General features: G+C 37.1%; 1 protein-coding gene and 1 long non-coding RNA gene across 2 annotated transcripts in view; one reads left to right on the top strand and one right to left on the bottom strand.

Moving 5' to 3' along the window:
* Positions 1–19,111, bottom strand: part of irx2a (iroquois homeobox 2a) — a 50,959-nt gene extending 31,848 nt beyond the window's left edge. Inside the window, exons 1-2 of the mRNA XM_051132103.1 lie at positions 19,081–19,111; positions 17,908–18,021 (exon numbers count right to left, since the gene is read on the bottom strand). Of these exons, the coding sequence (XP_050988060.1) occupies positions 17,908–17,946 (39 nt within the window). The 5' untranslated portion in view covers positions 17,947–18,021; positions 19,081–19,111. The remainder of the gene's footprint in view (positions 1–17,907; positions 18,022–19,080) is intronic.
* Positions 19,112–19,396: 285 nt separating this feature from the next.
* The window catches only part of LOC127178919 (uncharacterized), a 70,965-nt gene continuing 70,018 nt past the window's right edge, over positions 19,397–20,343 (top strand). The window contains exon 1 of the long non-coding RNA XR_007829454.1: positions 19,397–19,564. This is a non-coding gene — a long non-coding RNA (uncharacterized LOC127178919). The remainder of the gene's footprint in view (positions 19,565–20,343) is intronic.

Here is a 20,343-nt window from a genome sequence, read left to right as displayed (position 1 = left end):
AGTTTTAGTCAATAGTTTGGATCACTTTTGTTTAATGTTTTATCTTTTTTATTGTTATTTTTTATTATTGTTTATGTTCTAGTTTCATTTTAATTTTAATCTTAATTTTAGTAGTTTTATATTTCTTTTTGTATTTTTTAATGTATCAGTATAGTTTTCATTAAGTTTTATCGTAGTATCGATACTGTGTGTGTGTACATATATATATATATATATATTCATTTTTTATATTTAAATCTTTATTTATTTCTTTATTCTAATTAATCATAAAAACCCTGGTCTCAATGATCAGACGTTCACCTAGTGGACAATCAAACTACAATTATGGGCCACAAACATACTTGGGACTTGACTGGACTGCTGAACTAGTAAGTAAAAACCAAGAATATCTAGCAATCTCACAGCAATGTGCTAAATGCAGCCATAATGTTTGCAATGCCAAGGTCATGGGTTTGACTTCCAGGCCGTGCATGCTGTTAAAATGCACTTTAAGTTGCTTTGGATCAAATTTAAGAAACACAAATAAATGCACGCTTTTGCAACACAAAATGAATTGGCAGCAGGTTTGCATCTGAAAACATACACACACTTTAGAACAAACTACTCATCACAGGTAGCGTTTCAATTATTTCAGTCCCCATAATGCAATGCATAATGCTGTATTTTCAGACCAACGTTCATTTGTAATGACGCCAGCGGGCCGAATGCAAGGAGAAAGCAGCAGTTTGGGGGCCATTGAAAGGCCTGTGATTTATTAATGCACAGCTACTTGAAAGTCACATCGTTCTCATGGCAGCCGTCCAAACGCACGGCCAGATATATTTACAGTATTGTCGGGGTGCGAAATCTATTCCGCTATCCTTTTAAATGGTAAAACGCCTCCTGTCATCTCTTCCCAAGCTCCGCTCAGTCGCGCAACAGAGCCCACCTTAAACAGCCGTTTGTGGCGCCGACTTTAAATTACCTTCGATTGAGCATTTTGATGAAGCCCCGTGCTTCTTCACACGATGCCGGAGAGGCAGTCATCAGTCGAGCACATTTTCATGATTGACTGAGGAGGAGGGGTGGAGGAAAAGCGGCTGAAGCGAACGCTTCTGAGAATTGGATTGTGAAATTTAGATGTATAGTAACAGATGGCCGACCGTGCAGAAATCAAAAATAGTTTTTGTTTTCCTTTGATTTAGAAGCGGCGATACTAAACGCTAAGCGTGCCAGGCTACGGACTGGATTGTCCCGAACGCACAGACAAAAGCAAATTGCTTCGTTCTCGTTCCCTGGAACGCAACCAAACAACGAAAATCCCGCTACCTGTCCGTTTTGATTGCTTTCACAGACGGAGCGAACAAGAAGCTGTTCTAGCACATTTCAAACAAAAAGACACTTTCTGAGACGACGCCAGAATACTTCTGAAGCATCGCTCGAAACCGGGCGGAACGAAAAGTTCTGGCTTTGTACCGCAGTCTAATTGCGGCGCTTTCTCAGGCGGCCGTATTCCAGAGCGGGTGCGAGGACCGTCCTGACCCCCGCGTGAACTCATCAGATGAAATGAACTTGTTCAGCGAGCTGGAGAAGACAAAGCAGACGCGAGCGGGAATTAATCAGCGGCGGCTACTGAGCATGTGCGGCGGGCGCAGCCATCAGCTTGACCCTGGGCGCCTCACGAGACCCTTCGGTAAATGAAAGGCATCACCGGCGTCCTTTAATGCGGCACATTATGGAGTGTGTGTGCGGTCGTACCTGTGTTTAGTGATTTGTGTGTTGTGTTTTATGAATAGGTCATTTAAAATTTTATGTAGACCTTATGGCAGGCCAGTTTCATGCGTTCGAGTCACGTGGCGTGCCGTTTGAACCCATTCATCTCGTCGAGGTCATAAAACGCCAATGCACAAGACAAACTGTATGCGTATTTACACTAAACCAAATGTGTTTGTGAATACTCAAGCATCCCCACACAGCCTACTCCAGTCAATGATATTCAGGAACGCACTTCAGTGCATTGAGGCAATGTTAATCACAACAGAAAATGATTTTGAATCATCCCCAATTTTAATAAATGAACTGCAGTTACGCCAAGTTTATTACAATGAACGTGCACAAGACCAGGGTCCGGTTGCATAAACTTGATCACACTAGTTCTTAGGACATAGTCTTGACATAGTGACTAACTAGCAGTTAGTCAATATGTAATCAGTCAAAAATAAGCATTCAAAATGCATCCACTTAACTGGGTCATTCTGTGTCAACTCAACCAGAGCTCAAATTTTTGAATTTGCTAATATTTTTCCCGGAGAAAGATACACATGTATAGTGATGAAAGCCAAAATACTAAATGTCATGGATGAATATTAAATGAGTAATACACTATTTTGTATTTTCACTTGGGATTCAGAGCCAAAATATAGGGTGGTAAAAATGACTTCAGAAAGGTGGTAGCATCATAATGTTATTTTTACACAGAGATTGGTAGGTCTATTAGTAAAATCTGTTGACTTTAGCAATCTTTGATGCATTATGTGCCAATGGTGACCATTTTGTTAGAGGGATACAAGATACAATTTTAATTTCTTCAACTTCTAAGACTTAAGACATTGTGCTTAAAATAAAAAAAGTATCAGCTGTATACAAAGTGACCAAGATTTAGTTTTTGATCACTGAAAATGGGTAATATTCAATATTGACATATTGATTATTGATATTCTATATTGATATATTGAATATAATATTGAATGTTATGAAAATGGGTAATATTTAACAATCTGGACATGGAGCCTCATTGAGACCCCCATACAGTGGCATTCTGCAAGGAGTTTGGGAACCTCATGTTCATGTTGTCCCTAGTTAAACTGTGCACTGTTCTTCAAAAACAAAAATCCTCCAGGTCCTGCAGATTCTTCAGTTTTCCAGCATCTTTTGCATATTAGAACCCTTTCTAGCAGTGACTGTTTGATTTTGAGATTCATCTTTGTACACTGAGGACAATTGAGGGACTCAAACACAACCATCAAAAAAGGTTCAAACATTCACTGATGCTCCAGAAGAAAACACAAAGGGAGGGGGGGGGTTGGGGGGTTCCCCATTAAGTACTGCCCCTCGGAAGCAACAGAAGATACTTGCATGTTTCCCGGAAGACAAATTAAGTGCAATTTACCTTGATTTTCAAATTCAAAAAGTTTTCAGATTCTGCAAGGTGATCCCAAACTTTCGCACACCACTATATCTCTGGGACTGAACGTTGTATGGCCTTGAAAATTAAGATTCCAAAGAAAAGTTTATTGTGATCTAGAATCTAAAATATTATATCTTTAATACTTCTTGAGTTATAGGCATGCAAATTTTAGAAAACTAATATTTATGGCACTCAGACAGGTATGTTTAATGCAGTTGTCTTGATAAAAGGAAACAAGGAACATCTCTAGTTTCAACATTATTTGTTCTTCAGACATTCCTCTTTAAAAGAAAAGAAGTATTATATTTTTTGCAAACTTACCCACATTCGGTTTTTGACCACTGAAAATGTGTACATTTCAATTTACTCCTGGAGCCATATTGAAATTCTAATATCTCTCGAATCGAAACATGTAGAGCCTTAAAAATAAAGATGCCAAAAGAAAAGTTTGTAGAGAGCCAATATCTAAAAGGGCATTAAGATATTTTTAAAAAAACTTAAAAAGGACTGTTTCCCCATTTTTGAATGGTCACCATTGGCACATAATGCGTCAAAGACTGATACAGTTTAAATTTGACTAACAGACCTACAATCTCTCTGTAAAAGTAACATGAAGTACATTCTTTCTGAAGTCATTTTTATCCCCCTGTAATTTGGCTCTGAATCTCAGGTGAAAATGGACATTTTGACCTCCCTCTACAAAACAGTGGATTACTCAGTGAATATTCATCCATGACATTTAATATTTTGGCTTTTATCACTATGTGATCTTTTTTTTCAGAACAAAAAAAAAAAAAAGAAAAGAAAGAACAAAAGCAAAATCAAAAATTCGAGCCAGGGAAGTTTTTGAAATTTGTTTGATTTGACACGGAATGACCCAACTTACGATTGGCAAAAGTGAAAAAAAGTGGAAATCAGGCACAAAATAATGACATACTTTTGAAAATGGTCTGATAATTAAACAAACAGTTGTGATCTGGCTCAGAGAATCATGTCTTCATGTCAGTTTTTCTGCTGATTAAGGTACTAAATTTATGCTCGTTTTAAGCAAAAACGCTATGAAATGTGTCATATTTTGTGAGAAAGTATGTTGTCCTCAAGCAAAACAGACACTATTTTTAGAATCAACAGCCCCGAATTTCTAAGCAGCAAGTGTTAGGTTTTATTTAGTAAATATGATGAAGGATGGGGTTATTAATTGGTATTGACTTAGAAAAATAGGCCCACCTTGAACCATAGACCACTTTATATCTCAACTAATAAACAGATTTATTTGCTGAATAACCCATATAAGTGAAAAATATGAGCTTCACATCGATGCCTATTCTGTAAGCAGACATTTTTTGAAGAAACTGAGGGAAAAGTAATTTATTTACACATTTATTTGGATTTCCTTTAAGGTTTATTAATAATTATCTTTGCATGAACATTTCCTCGTACATTTTTTCCTCTCACAGGAACCGTAGACAAACATCAGGCCGAATCCACGTCTAAACTGAAGTTCTGTCGAACTGTTTTTATACGCGCCCATTCCAGCGGTTTCTCGGCCCGCCGAGTTAATGTTATTATCCTCGACGGAAATGGAGTTTACGGTCCCTCGTGCTAAAAGCCATATATTATGTAGCAGGCAAGGCATGTTGCTTTGTCAAGTTCTTTATCCAAACTTTCAGGATACGGAAAGTCGAGCTATTTGTACCAAGTTTGATAGGCAAGAGAAAGAGAATGGGAAATGATCTCATTATAGTCTGGCTTCACACAACCTTGACCACATGATTTAGTCGCTGCAGTAAATACAGAGGAGGAGAGAAAGGAGACTAGTTTGAGAGTCATTGTGTTCGGCTGCGTTTCAGCGTGCAGGACTAATGCTTTGGAAAGCGGAGTAGGCCGAAGAAACGCTCCAATAGCAGCGACTGACTGGATTTGCTTGAAACGGATGTGTACGCTTTGTGCACAACTTTGCAATGATACTCTGGAAAGGAAATTTTTAATCTCACAGCCGCAAACTTTGAATGCATAAGCTCTCGCCGTCTCTTCTCCTTGTCTTTGTGCAGATTAGGCTATTGTGTTTGCGAGCGCACGGCGATGCGCCGTGGCTTTTCTCTCCCGAACACTCGTTTACACTGGAACCGCAATTTGACACAACAACTCAAACAGAAAACTAGGAAACCAACAATACAGATCGCCAGTTTCCATCCCTGCATCTGTGAAACTTCCACATCGACGGCGAACACACAATACAAACTGAAGCTCTAGAGACGTTTGGAGAAATACTCATAATATTCTGAATGTGTAGATGTTAATAATCTAATCAATAAATAGCACCTATATCTATCACATACAGTTTTATTTATTTATTTTGTATAGTATGATGGTTTGTTTTGATGTTTGCTAATGCAAACATCACAATTATTATTGCTCATGCGATTGGTTATCAAACCTCAAAACATATTTCATATGTCACGTTTTACAGGGCTAAAGTTCAGAGGTCACGAGTGCTGTTGAGGACACTGTGCTGTTATTTTACTAAGCGATTAGACACACCAAAAAATGACCTGAACAACATCTAAACACCAGATCACAAAGACGTGAGGGTGCGGGACTCTTTTCACACCAGACAGGAAGGAAACACAATAATCTCACAACAAAACCCTATAGCATCAATGCTGAGTTTTACAGGAGGACACAATAAGCACTATTTGTATACTCTAAAAATCTTGTTCTCATGCAGTCACATCAATGTCATCACTCTATGTGAAAGCGTGCACTAATAGAGACTCGTTTGTGCTCAATCTGTCTGGATGTTTGTCATCCACATCTTGCTTTCAGAGTCTGAGTACGATCTCCCTCTTCAATGCATGGGACTTTGTTTGCTGCTCACTTCATGTATTATTCACAGCCAAAATAAATTGTTAGAGTTAAGAAACACAATGCATTTTGTTCTGGGCAAACCGCTGCTTTTTAACATAGAAATTATTTATTGTTTCTCCTCCCTGAGGACTCCTACCTTGACCGCCCACATCCTAATCTGCTCTGCTGGCTTAAAGCTTCCCGTTTACACTCACCGGAGGACCTGTGCTGGAAGCACAGACACACAGACAGAAGGAGAGGATGAGAGACAGGTAGAGGATGAGAGCACAGCACAGGTGTTCTGGCTGGAGGTGAACATGCACCCTACATGCACCCTATAGTGCATTTCCCACAATAAGGATACGCAATGGTTGTCAGTGTTTTGAATATGTTATACAATGATTTGTGCATTCTTTTTTTGTATGACTGTGACTGTTAATGTCACAATAGACATTAAAGGAGAAGTCCACTTCCAGAACAACAATTCACAGATAATGTACTCACCCCCTTGTCATCCAAGATGTTCATGTCTTTCTTTCTTCAGACGTAAAGAAATTGTGTTTTTTGAGGAAAACATTTCAGGATTTTTCTCCATATAATGGACTGATATGGTGCCCTGAGTTTGAACTTACAAAATGTAGTTTAAATGCGGCTTCAAACGATCCCAAATGCGGTTGTAAATGATCCCAGCCAAGGAAGAAGGGTCTTATCTAGCGAAACAATCGGTTATTTTCATTTAAAAAATACAATTTAAATACTTTTTAATCTCAAACGCTCGTCTTGTCTTACTCTCCCTGAACTCTGTGTATTCTGACTCAAGACAGTTAGGGTATGTCGAAAAACTCTGATCGTATTTTCTCCCTCAACTTCAAAAATCATTTCAAAATCATCCTACATCACTGCAGAAGTACAGACACAGTGTTTGCAAAGTGAGATGGGAGTTTTATCTAACTGTCATGAACCGGAACAAAAACAGTCCAGGCAGAGTAAGACAAGGTGAGCATTTGACATTAAAAAGTATTTAAAGTTCAAAATCGGGGCACCATATCAGTCCATTATATGGAGAAAAATGCAGAAATGTTTTCCTCAAAAAACATAATTTCTTAATAACCGAAGAAAGAAAGACATGAACATCTTGGATGACAATGGGGTGAGTACATCATTTGTAAATTATTGTTCTGGTAGTGGACTTCTCCTTTAAGTAAACCTTAAGATAAAATGTAGCAAAACAAAACAAAACAAAACAAAACAAAAAACACTCTTTTACTTAGCTATGTAAATTAAGCATATTATTCTAAGTATATTATTTTTGCAAATTAGGATGTTCCCAAAAGGAGTTTTTGGCAGATTTAACTTCTGGTTAAAAATTTGCCCCATAAAATAAGCAGCAACACAAACACACAAACAGACTGTCAAAAAATTTGTTCATCTGTACTTTTTGGATACAGTAAGAAAGGTCAAAACTGCCAAAATTTCATCATTAAAAAAATGCATGCAAAAACAATCCATGCATGCATGCAATTTGTAAAAAAAAAAAAAAAAAATTACATATATATATATATATATATATATAATTTACGTATTTACGTAAATAACGTATTTGAGGAAGATGTCATACATACACAGTTATTGATAGGAAATGATGCGATCAGCCCTCAACTTAAACTAAATATTGTCATTAATTAATCAAAATAAACGCATAACATTGTCCTGAAATAACAAAGACTCGGTAGGAAGTCTTTCTGAACTGGATAGTGGAGGTGAAACAGACCACAACAGAAGAAATGAGCGCTGAATCAAGTGGAAAATGAGCGTTCTGCATTCGCTACGAAATATAAAAACCTTATGAATACAGATCTGTCCTTGCAGATTCTGCCGCACAAAGATAGTACTGCTGCGTCCCTTAAAACACACGAGTAGATCCGTGCAGCACCGCATTTCATTACTAAAACAATGGCGTGTAATGTGTCATTTGTAATGTGAAGGAGCATTCACGAGTTCTTTGTAATTCCCCATTTGATGGCAAGGCTTACAGCAATTATGATGTCTAATATACGGATTTAGGCGTAAGAATTCAGAAACGGGGAAGTTTGGGCGCGCGACGCTGGGTCTGAATGTTGATGACGGCCCTCTTGAAGTCTCGGCGGGACCGGGGACGCGAAGTGTTGATCGTTGCCTCGTGCTGATAAGCAAAAATGTTTCCGGAGCGTAAAGAATCGAGTGGTGTGCATGAGGGATAAACCCTAATCTGTCGCCACACGCCGAACTTGACTTGCTAATATTTGCATTGGTAATCAGGTGGAAGTTCTGCTAAGCTCCCCATTACGCCCTCATGTATGTGAAAAGGTCTCGCCGTTCATTTGAATACGGCCAAAGAGGAGGAAGCACTGGGCAGAAAATAGGATGCAGCAAGATGAATGTGTCAGGGAAAAATGAAAAAATCATTTTGAAAAGTTGCATTTGGAGGGAGGCGACTGAGGGAAGCGCCGCCACCCCGGTGTCTACAGACTGAGAGAGCTAAGGAATGATTGGTGTGGATAGATTACGGGTTATTGAAATGAATCCACTGGTCTGGAATGGAAGAGTGAAGAGCTTCATATAGGATTATACTAATAAAGTAATACAGAGATCAAAAGGGCGCTTGTGGTGGAGGGTTTCCTCAATCTATAATCCTTCCAGCCATATTGATGCATATTTGACAATGTGCAAATGGACAAAATTACATTTGCAATTGCTATGTGTAAAATATGACTCGTCTACATTCCAAATACGTCCATAACACATTCTGAAAGACTTTCATTTTTGATGCACTATACTGAATAACGTCTAATAAATGAACTATAAATTGCTTGTTCTTTATATGCAGAAAGTATTGTACATGCAGTGGAGTCCAAACGTCCGAAACAACACAGAAAATCTGTGATTTAAGCCTTGATTATTATCAACATTTAAAACAGATGAGTACATTTTTTTCTTGATTCTTTGATCAGCATTTATCTGGAATAAAAAGCATCTGTAACATTATACATTGTGCCATTCAAAAGCTTGGAGTAATTATAGAAAATAATACTTTTATTTAGCAAAGATGCTTTAAATTGGTCAAAACTGATAATAAAGACATTTATAATGTTACAAAAGATTTCTATTTCACATAAATGCTGTTCTTCTGAACTTTCTAATCATCAAAGACACCTGAAAAAATTCTACTTAGCTGTTTTCAGCGTAATAATACAAATACTAATACTAATAATACTAAATGCTTTTGAGCAGCAGATATTAGAATAATATCTAGAATAATTTCTGAAGGATCATGTGACTGGAGTAATGGTGCTAAAATTCAGCTTTGAAATCACAGGAATAAATTATATTTTAAAATATATTCAGACTTCCTATTATGGAATATATACATATTATATATATATGAATATATATATTCCATTCTCCAGAGACCCAGTTAAAAAAAAAAAAAAAAATTAAATTCAATTAAATTTATTAAGAAAATATTGACAAGCCAATAAATACAAAAACACCTTTTCCAATACGGATTTTTTATATTCAATACACTGTAAAAAAACAACAACAACAACAACAAAAAACACAATTTGTTGAGTCAACTTAAAACAATTTGTTACCATGCAGACTTAAATTTTACGTTCTGTCAACTCAAATAAGTTTAGTCAACTTGAAATGTGAAAACTTAGATATTTGAGTTGACTAAACAAAAAATTTGGTTTGTTAAACTTAAAAGCTGGGCTTGTTACGAGCTGCCTTAAAAATTTAAGTTGAATGAACTCAAATATCTAAGTTGTCACTTAGTACAACTTAACATATCAAGTTGACTAAACTTTTTGAGTTGACTGAACTTAATAATTTGAAGGCAGTCGGGTAACAAATTATTTTAGGTTGAATCAACAAATTCATAAGTTGAATCCACCCCACCCCCCCCTAACTTGTCCTCTGTAAAATGGATATGAATAATGTTTAAAGATGTTTAGAGAAAAGTTTTTTGCTGTTTTTTATCCAATTAAAGGCTTGTGTCTGCTATGAAACTACTTCTCTGACCTGCACTATGTGATGCTCAGAGATACGCCACTCCATCAGTAGAAAGTGTCTTTTTCTAAGCAGCCTTCTTAAGATAATCATTTCCTTTTGCGTCACCACTCGCCTGAGTCATATCTGATGATGCTGAGACTCTGAGACAGTAATTACACTGCTTGTCTGGATCACACAAAGTTCAACAGTACCTCATTTCATGCTAATTCATGCACACTGTAACATCATGTCAATGAACACAGAACACAATGAATCGGCACTTACGGCCCACACCGACACGAAACTCTCTGCGTGAGCCGAGCAGCCGTTTAGACCTGATTCTGTAATTACAGAATTGCATAAAATGGTGTGAAATCGTGCAGATAATCTGCTAAATCTCCCAACATGAAAAGATAATTGCAGCAGAAATTAGCCGTACCTGAGGCTCATTCATTTGGTCATGGCCAGCTTCTTACACGCCGAGGATCGGATATTACTATTAATTATGAGCAGGTCAGAGTTGCTGAAGGTCGACCATTAGTGTCGGGACCATTGAAATGCTAATTATAAACAGATTAGAGAGTTACGCTCCTTTATGACGCTTATTAGATAATTACTTGGAGTGAGGAGTTTAGTGAAGTAAAGGAGCCGAGACCACACGAGATAGAAACCGAAGAGCACACGCCTGGGGAAACGGGATTTCAGACAGCATACAGGTATGTTAATATATTAATAAATTACCTAATGAATAATTAGCGAGCAGAACAAAAGCCAAAGTCAAAAACAGAGCATCTTTATTTAATGCATTGTTAATCCATTTTCATTTTCACTTTTGGGTGAACTATTCCTTTAAAGTTTTCTTTTCAGTGCTGAAATACTTTTTTAAGTTTAATGTACAGAAACATCCATTAGTAACCCATTTGTAGGTTGACGTGGTTCTGCACACTTCCCAAAACATTAATCTGTTTGTTTGAACTGTGATGTCCAATTCAGTGAGCCAACTGCAAATCAGTTTGAAACAAACGATTCAATTTTTGAGTTGGTCAGATTTGTTAATACTGGTTCTAAAGTTACAAACTCACTGAATCTGTCTTTCAGTCACATTCAACCTGAAATGAGCCAAGGATGAACAACCCAAGAAGCAGCAGGAGAGAGTGGGGTTTTACTTATGTGGTCCTCAAGATAAGGGAAAATGAGGCAGAAGCACAATGAAAGTATCTGAAGTAATTTCAGGATCTTTCCTATCATTTTAAATGATCAGAATGTATCTATGACAAAGAGTTTTCAAAATATGGCTTCTTATAAATAAGTGATCCTGTGGTTCAGGTTAGGGGTAAGATGACCCAAGTCAGTGGGTAAGATGCACCATCTCAGTTAAAACTCAATAAATCTGACTAAATCCGAATCTGATTTCCCATGTGAAATTTTAAAGATGATTTACCTCTTTTAAAAATGAATTTAATAATCAAATTCAAGTTCACAAACAGTCATAGTTCTTTTCTTAAAGCTAACTTAAACAAAATAAAACCAATCAAATAAAGTTTCATTTTCAGTCTTTAATTGTTTGCATTTCTTAAACAATGTGTTGAACACCAAAGTTTTAACCTTTCCAAAAACAGACTAAACAGAGAGTTTGTTGAGTAAAATTAAATAAATGTCACTGAAACTAATAAACATTTTAGTCAAAAGATTCTTTGGTAGCTTTGATTCTTTGGCATGGTAGCTTTTCTGCAATGTCGAACAGGCCGTAAGAGACTATATATTATTTATTATAATGTGATGAAAAGCATCTTCTGGTTGTCAGAGAGTGTGCAGCATGTGTTGTGGTGCACTTGTGAATTCTCCCTATCAAATAAACTACAAATAATATCTGATCAACTAAACCAGTTGCACATCACATTAAAATACCAGTTTATACTTCAGAGATTTAACTTAACTTCAGTGTTTTATGGTAGGGTAAGTTAAAGTGTTGGTTCAACTTACCCCACAGGATTTGGCTCACTTTGCCCCATAGCTGGCATTTAAAAAATAAATAAAAAATAAAAAACTAGCTGGCATATCAATTCAGGATAATATTTAGCTAAATGATGTGCATGGTTTTATATGTTGCTAAATCACCTATATGCATCATAAATATTTTTAGAGCTGGATACATTTACTTTGATGTAACAGCCACAACATCTGTTATGCTAAAATGTTACTTTGACAAGCCAAAAACAGTTTTTAAAGTGAACAGGTGCTGTGTGATTCCAAAATACACGGTCACATGATAGTAAAAGTGTACAGGTGCCAAGATACAGGGGGTGGGTCAACTTACCCACTGACTCAACTTACCCCACTCTCCCCTACTGGTTAGTAACTATTTAGACGTAATCAGGGTTACGTTTTCCAAAAATGAAGTGCTTGTAATTAGATTATATTACATTTTAAAATACTTTTTTTTGCAGATTACTTGATTACATGAAGGGCCGCCCCCCTAATATAATAGCAGGGGAAACACTGGACAGCGGTTCCCAACCACGTTCCTGGATGTCACCTTAATCAAACACACCTGATTCAGATCATCAGCTCATTAGTAGAGACTCCAAGGACCTGAAATGGGTGTGTCAGACAAAGGAAAAATGCAAAATGTGCAGTGTTGGGGGGCACTGGCTTAGGAGACATTCTTATCTACTCCTGCTCTGGCGTCGAAACCATGACGGACAGCTCACAGCACACTCAGGGCGGGTCTAAGGTAAGACGGCCATGTCAATCAACTATCGTGGGAGGAGCATTGGTCTATGTGACGTCACACAGCCAAGAATCAGAGAACTGCCTGATTTGAGAATGGGGATATTATTTATAGGGACTAAAAAAAAAAAAAAACATAACAAAAAAAAACATTGGTGGATTTTTAGTATGATAGGGTGGTTGTGTACACACACTGCCAACACTTTAAACAACATGTAAAAGTGAATTTTGCATCCGATGACCCCTTTAAGCAGTCTGAATTGGAGCGTTTAAGAAAATCAAACACGGCACAGCCTATTAGTACGGTACGTTATATTTATTATTATTAATTTCTCCAAATTTCTTCCTTAGGTCAGACTTAATTTGAGATGACAAATTATGGCCTGCATGGAAATCTCCAGCTGAGAGTTTTCTTTTCACAACTGTTATTTCCATAGTAACAATTTGTAATTTAGGTCAAGTAAATATTATTCGAACAGCGCTTTTCACAACACACATTGTTGAAAGCAGCTTTACAGATCTTGCACATTAGAGCTGGGCCATAATATAGCTGACATTTTACCATGATACAAGCAATCAAGCAGTTGATATTTGCTATATGTCAGGGAGTTTAGAAAAATGATTGCTTTAATGCGTTCTTTGTTGTTGCTAAATGCGTACATTGATCATAAATAACTGCATGATTTGTATTATCTTAGAACTGTACATTAACATAAAAAAGCTATTTGATCCGCAGTACTCTGAAATACTGTAGATTCCCAACCTGCACCAGCACCACAAATGCAAAGGTACATAATACCACACTGACATATAGAATATTAGCAGTTCAGCAGATTAACACCATCCTCACTAGTGTGTAGACAAAAGCTTCTCATGAGAAAGTGCATTACTGTAGGTGTTGTGTTGTGAGAGGTGGATGATGGTGGACTCTTTGAGGGGGAGGTCGTGCGCGCTACTAAGGGAGCTTAGAGGAGAAGCCGAGGTCACTACACTGAATTCCCTTCCTGCATAGAAAGTGATTTTTCACCAGCGAACTACAAAGCCCAACGGATTGGCCTCCAACCCCGAGCCGAGGAGCTGCTTGAAACACTTTAGTCCAGTCAGCACTTCACACAGAGCTGCTGGGAGGGCAGAAGTCAACGCAAACCCAACTCTCGACGGAGTGCGGCGCTCAGATGTCGTAACACATCACACAGCGATTTTAATTGTGAAACGGGAACAGAGGAAAACGGCGATAAGCTACAATACGCAACACAACCAGGATCACAGCGCCGATTAGTCATTGAAGCGGACGCTGGGGTGGTTCGGCGTATCGTTGTTTTCCAACACAACTCGAGCCGTCCTGAAGGAATTAATCTCGCCGCTCAAATCAAACGCCTGCTTGGAAGTTACAAATAACTCTTTAAGATGTTTACCCTTTTACTCAAAGCCAGTTGTAATTGAAAAAGAAGCTAGTTGTTTGCACGTTTGCTCCGAGCAGCTATTTCTCAAGACTGATGGATAAACACAGGGTAAAACAGACCAAACATGTCCCCTGGTGTTTTGGTTCATTCCCTTCACAGAACATCCCTGGATGTCCTTGTAAATGCAATAATTAAAATGATTACCGCTGTGCACAACTGTGCATATAAATGTGGGTCGCTGATCGTACTTGCATTGTTATCATAAACAGAGCGGAGGGGTGTTTCATTTCGCTGCTAATCACCTGGAACACACCAGCTCACCTTCAAAGCGGAGCTATGAAATCCTTACTCGGAGTGCACACATGCACGCAAGCGCTAACATGCGCCGGGCTCGGCGGGTCTCACGTGTGTCTTGTAAGATGGATAGTAGATTAACATTACAAAACACTGCTGAGTAATGGTGTCTAAACACTTCTGGACACGGTATTGTTTTTACACGTCTGGGCCAGGGAGCTCTGCTTAATGCTCATCTTTGTTCTCAAAGTGCTTCTTTAAGTACAACATAATTATATAAACACAATATAATCAAGTACTTTTACTGTAGCTGATGTGGGAGACGGGTGGGAACATTAAAAACCACACATCCATGTTTTTGCTTAAAAACATTTTCTGTGTCTCTTCACTACTTTCTGTTTAGGACTGTTTAGCCCTGGCCATCAACACACAAGCTGCCTCATCCGAATTAGAACGAAGCCCGGGTTACTGGACTGGAACTGTCCCTGCCGTTAATTACTAAGTTTGTAAATGAATTAATCTTGGAAATAAAGTATCTGCCGAACATTAGCTGTTAGCGTCAGTGTTCTCGTGTGTCGGGTGTGGAATTACTGTGACTGTAAGACTGGGAGAGATAGACACAGCTCAGCGTCTCTCAGCACTGCAGCTCTGAGATTAACCACAAAGTGGCTCAATTAATCCATGTGAAGTGACACGGAATTCGAATACAAAAGAAGCAGAGCGCACGCTGAAGAGGGAGAGAGAGACAAACATCGTTTTCAATCATGTGGGCAAAAGATGGTGGGGAGCGAAATTAATTGACCTCCCTGGTTTCAATTAAACAAAAAGAGACACAAAGCCAAACGTACATCTATATGCCTGGGAAGAAGGTAGTGGTGCCGCTAAAGAGAGAGGGAATCTGAAGCCGAGCAGCTTCCTTTTACTTCCATAACGTGTAATGAATTGTTCACAATAATGCCGGTGTAAAATAAATTCAATCAAATTTTATTCCAGTGACTCAAATTAGAAGTATTTCTATGCAGGAGTATGTAATCAGATTACAAAAATTCATTGTAATATTATTATATTATTATAGTACTTATAACAACAAAACAAACAAAAATAAAATAATAATATTTGTTTCATACTGGAGATTAGACTGCATTTTAGAAATAGAAAAATTTAGAAAGATTACTTAATTACTGAATTAATATAGTACTATAGTATATATATATATATAAACTCATCTTCAGTTTTTTTTATAGAGTAGACAGTGCCCTAATTTTTCCCTAATATTTTTTCCTTTCTAAAAGCCTATCACTTATAAATGTTCAGAAATCTGAGACTTTCAAATAAAACAAATTAAGTTAATAATTGAACACCACACATTCACTGTTCTCTGGTAATTGATTATTAATAATTTTAATTTATTTATTTTGATTTTACATTTTTATGACTGTAGTTTCTTCACAAACCCCAATTTGGTAAACTATGCATTATGTAATGTTTAAATCACTTCATTTTCTTAATGACAAAGAATGAAATTTCTTTCTTTCCCTAAAGAATTTTTTTTTCTTTTCAGTATGGTAAAAGATTATCCTTTTCAAATCAATGTTATAAACAAGTTAGGTCAAAGGTATCTAAAAGTAGTCCAACGTAGTCGGATTATATTACATGAGTAATGCACACTGAAAAAAAACAAAGAAATGACCAGTAACGCACTGAATTCAGATTCTTGTTTTATTTACAACTTAAATGAAGTAGATTATGTTATGCTACTTTTTTGTAGTTTTACATAACTACAACTTTGGCCATGTAATTCGCAATCATTTGTCAACCGGCTGATATTTTCCTATTTAACACGGTAAATCTGTGTTGGAACAATCTGTATTGTATAAAATGCTATACAAATAAAGGTCACTTGACTACAGTTTGTGAGTAATCTACCTAGCACAGTTTCTGTGTATGCATAATGTGCGTTTTTATTGTTTTATCTTGGCCTATTTTTGATAGAGTTATAATTGAGGAAAGAACAGAAGAGGGAAACGATGCAAGTCTGATCTCACCGTGCGTCAGCAAACACGCGCGAGTGTCAAGCACTATACGCAGACAATGGCTCTGACAACAATTTATCGTTCACAGACGAATGTGCACGCTAGCGCAAGCTACAGTAGTAAAATTAATGTCATGTAACGTAACAGCCGGGCAAACTTCCACAACTGTTATGCTCACGTTCAGACATCAGATCGCACAGATTACCTTCAGATTTATCAGGAGAGCGTGATGTCTCAGGTAGGCCGCAGGTGATTACCACCCTGAAACATGACAAAGAGTAAAGTCTCAGTACCGCCTACGCTCTTACACCTCATGACTGCATGATTAAAACCATGCTTAAGTATAAAAGCCCTCTGAGCCTTAAATACACCAACAACCCTTCTGCAAACCTTTGGTCAACTACAAGCCTATGAGTGGGAGAAAGATGGCAGTATATCAAAACATAGATTAACTCTGTACGCCCATCAACTACTGCCTTTAATTATATCCCATTACACGTAGATGGGTACAAATCTGGCTTTTGTGAAAGCTTATACATTCCTAGCATTTTGAAGAAAGCAGCACAAGCTGGGGCGAATGCAATGTAAAGTGTACATGTGTTTGCAGATCACATTTCTCAGGTTAATCCGTCAATCATGAGAGAATTAGAAGAAATATAATCATTCATCTCTATTTTCCATTAATAGGTGGATGCGGGTAGGGGCTCAAGTACATCCTGGACAAATTTACATCAAAAGCCATCTTGAATTCACAAGACACAATTCTTTACTTGGTGTAAAAACCCCTGAAGTTCAATAGCAGCCGGTTTTAGCATCATATGGAGGCAGGGCTGGACGGGCATTCTCTCTCCATTTAACAGACACGTCTAATGGGTCCCTGAAGGACGGCATATTTGAAACAGAATGGGCTAACAAAAGCATAAAGGGTTAATTTAGCTTGGCTCAGGTGAGTTAATTATTCTTTTTGCCCAGTTCACTGCACATCCATAATGATTATTAACTAGCTTAAAATACTCAAGGACCACTGGGAGTTTACGGATAAAAACACACACATGCAGAAGGCTGGATGGAGGGGGATCATTATTCTAATGAGAGTGCTGTAAAACTCTCCAATCACAGAGTCACCACAATAATCTTCTGGGACCGTGAGGGGTCACAGTCGTCCCCTCCTCCAGAGCCTTGAGTGGAGCTGTGGATGGGCGCTGATTAAAGCACATTCATGCATGGATCCTCACTCCTGCGTGTGCTTAAAGACTGGGATAATGGCTATTCAGCTGTTCTGATTTTGGATCACAGCACACCAGCAGCAATGAGCTTCCACACATGAGAGAGGACAGAGACAGGGAAGGCGTGACAGGGGAACAGTTCACTTAAACTACAAATTCTGACCTCATTTACTCACCCGCATGCGGTTCCAAATCTGATTTTTTGTTTCTTCCATGGGACATAAAAGGACATTTTTTTGGAAAATATCCTGTCAGATTTTTTTCCAGATGAAAGTGAATGCAGACTCGACCTTTAAGGATACAAATAAACCCAAAATAAATGATTAATATAAAGAAAGAAAGAAAGAAAGATTAATTCATTATATTCTATAAAATAGTAATGTAATATATAATATTCTATAATAAAGTCTTCCGAAGTCACAGATTTGTCTTTAAGTTATTAATATTCCTCTCCTCCAATACTTTGTACCACGGTGTTTTAGTGCTAGGTATTAAAAAAAAAAAAAAAAACTAAGATTCGTAATTTTGGAAAGTTGTATTTTTTTTGTTTCTGAATTTTGCCAATATTTTGACTATAAAGTAAAAATGACAAGAATAAGTTGAAATATTATGAGAAATGAAAAAAAAAAACTTTAATCTTGTATTTTTGAAACACTTCGACTTCTTAAACAGTTCTACTTTATTCTCAAAACATTTTGACTTTATTCCCATAAATTTGACTTTATTCTCATAATTTTGACTCTATTCTTGAAATATTATGAATTTAATCTCGTGATTATATATATATATATATATATATATATATATATATATATATAATTTATATATATATTGCCACTAAATCACCGTCGTAAGTTTGAAATGAGTGTCAAATAGACAGCTGACTGCAAAAATAAACTCTGAAAACCAACAGAAACTACTCGTTCCCGTTTTACACATTACCAAATTGTGTTATCCACCTTATTCTTCAACGCGGAAGTAAGCTTACGGGTGAGACTTCCGGTTCATTAGCCGCTATATAGAAAAAATGAAAAGAATAACACCGGCCAGTAAACAGTAAAGCTACAAACCAGTGTGTTCGTACTTAAGATAAAACATTACAATAACATGGTAAGACACACCAATTTGCAATATCAAGCAGGAAAACAAGCTGTTTTGCACAGCTAAATACAGCCGGATGCGGATGAGACCGGAAGCCAGTCCAATAAAATGTAAACATGACCGCGTCTGGGAAAAATATGGTGGAATGCACTTCGAATACTTGTCTTATATAGATCGCAAAATAAGGTAGAGGTGAATTAAAATGTCCATACATTGCAATCAAATGAAAAAATGAATTTCGTACGCACCTGTTCCTTTTGCTCCCCGTAGCCAAGTTCTTGCGCATGCGCATTGCTACTCACCCAGTGTTTCCCGCGCACAGACAGCGCGAATCCAGAGATTTGGCAAAGGACAAATAATTCAATGGAGCCGCAGACTGAATCGAGCGCGATCTGTGATAAAATAAGTAAAGGTAAGCAAACACGTCTTTCTGTTGATTTAATCTTGCGGGCTTTACGCAGATATTTCTTTTAAGTGAATCAAATTCAAATCAATCATTTCATTTAACGAACTAATGACTCATATGAACCGAATCTCTTGCCGAATCATTCAAAAAGACTCGACTGAATCGTTCATTTGAACGGTTTTACTTTAATTTCTTGTCAATACTGTAGTAATTTCTTAGTATTCAGCATTCAGATTTCTTCAAGTATTGAGTGCGTACAACATATTCTTAAAAGAACATCGTATTTTGAGTTAGACGACCAAAGAAAGTCGTGAAACGGCATTAGGGTGAGTAAATGATGACGCAGTTTACATTTTTTTTTACAATTTACTAAACGCCCTGTATTTCTAATCGAATCTGTTGTGGTGAGGAAAACCCCTAACGTTACATAAAACCTACACAGGTCTCTTTTATGTACATAAATAAATGTTTTAAATGAGCTATGGATGAGAGAGGCCGAGCTGGCCTGTTTTGATCTAATAATGAAGGTGTTGTTAGATGTTGACTGAACCACAATTTGATGTGATACCAAACGAAGAGAAAAGGCAAGCTTTCAGTGACCAAGTACTAAAATGTGACCCTGGACCACAAAACCAGGCATAAGAGTCATTTATTTATTTATTTATATATATATATAAAAAAGAGATTATACGTCATCTGAAAGCTGAATAAATGATGTTTACATTAATGTACAGGACAGTATTTGGCTGAGATGCAACTGTTTGAAAATCTGGAATCTGAGGGTGCAAAAAAATCAAATAATAATCAAAACCATTGAGAAAATTGCCTTTAAAGTTGTCCAAATGAAGTTATTAGCAATGTGTATTACTAAACAAAAAAAAAAAAAAAGTTTTGGTATATAATTACGGTAGAAAATTTACAAAACATCTTCATCAAACATGATATTTACTTAATATCCTAATGAATCGGTATCGCTACAAATATATGAAGTGGTTTTGTGGTCCACGATTATATATATCAGTTTGCTTCTTACACAAAGCTACCATAATACTTCATTAGTCATATGCGCTACAGTTACGGTGAATTGTTTTAAATTTTTATGTAT

This window comes from Labeo rohita, chromosome 16 (genome assembly GCF_022985175.1).
Source record: "Labeo rohita strain BAU-BD-2019 chromosome 16, IGBB_LRoh.1.0, whole genome shotgun sequence".
In the NCBI taxonomy this organism is placed as follows: domain Eukaryota; kingdom Metazoa; phylum Chordata; class Actinopteri; order Cypriniformes; family Cyprinidae; genus Labeo; species Labeo rohita.
The sequence above is the reverse complement of the archived record's forward strand: the minus strand, read 5'-3'. Positions and strand labels throughout refer to the sequence as shown.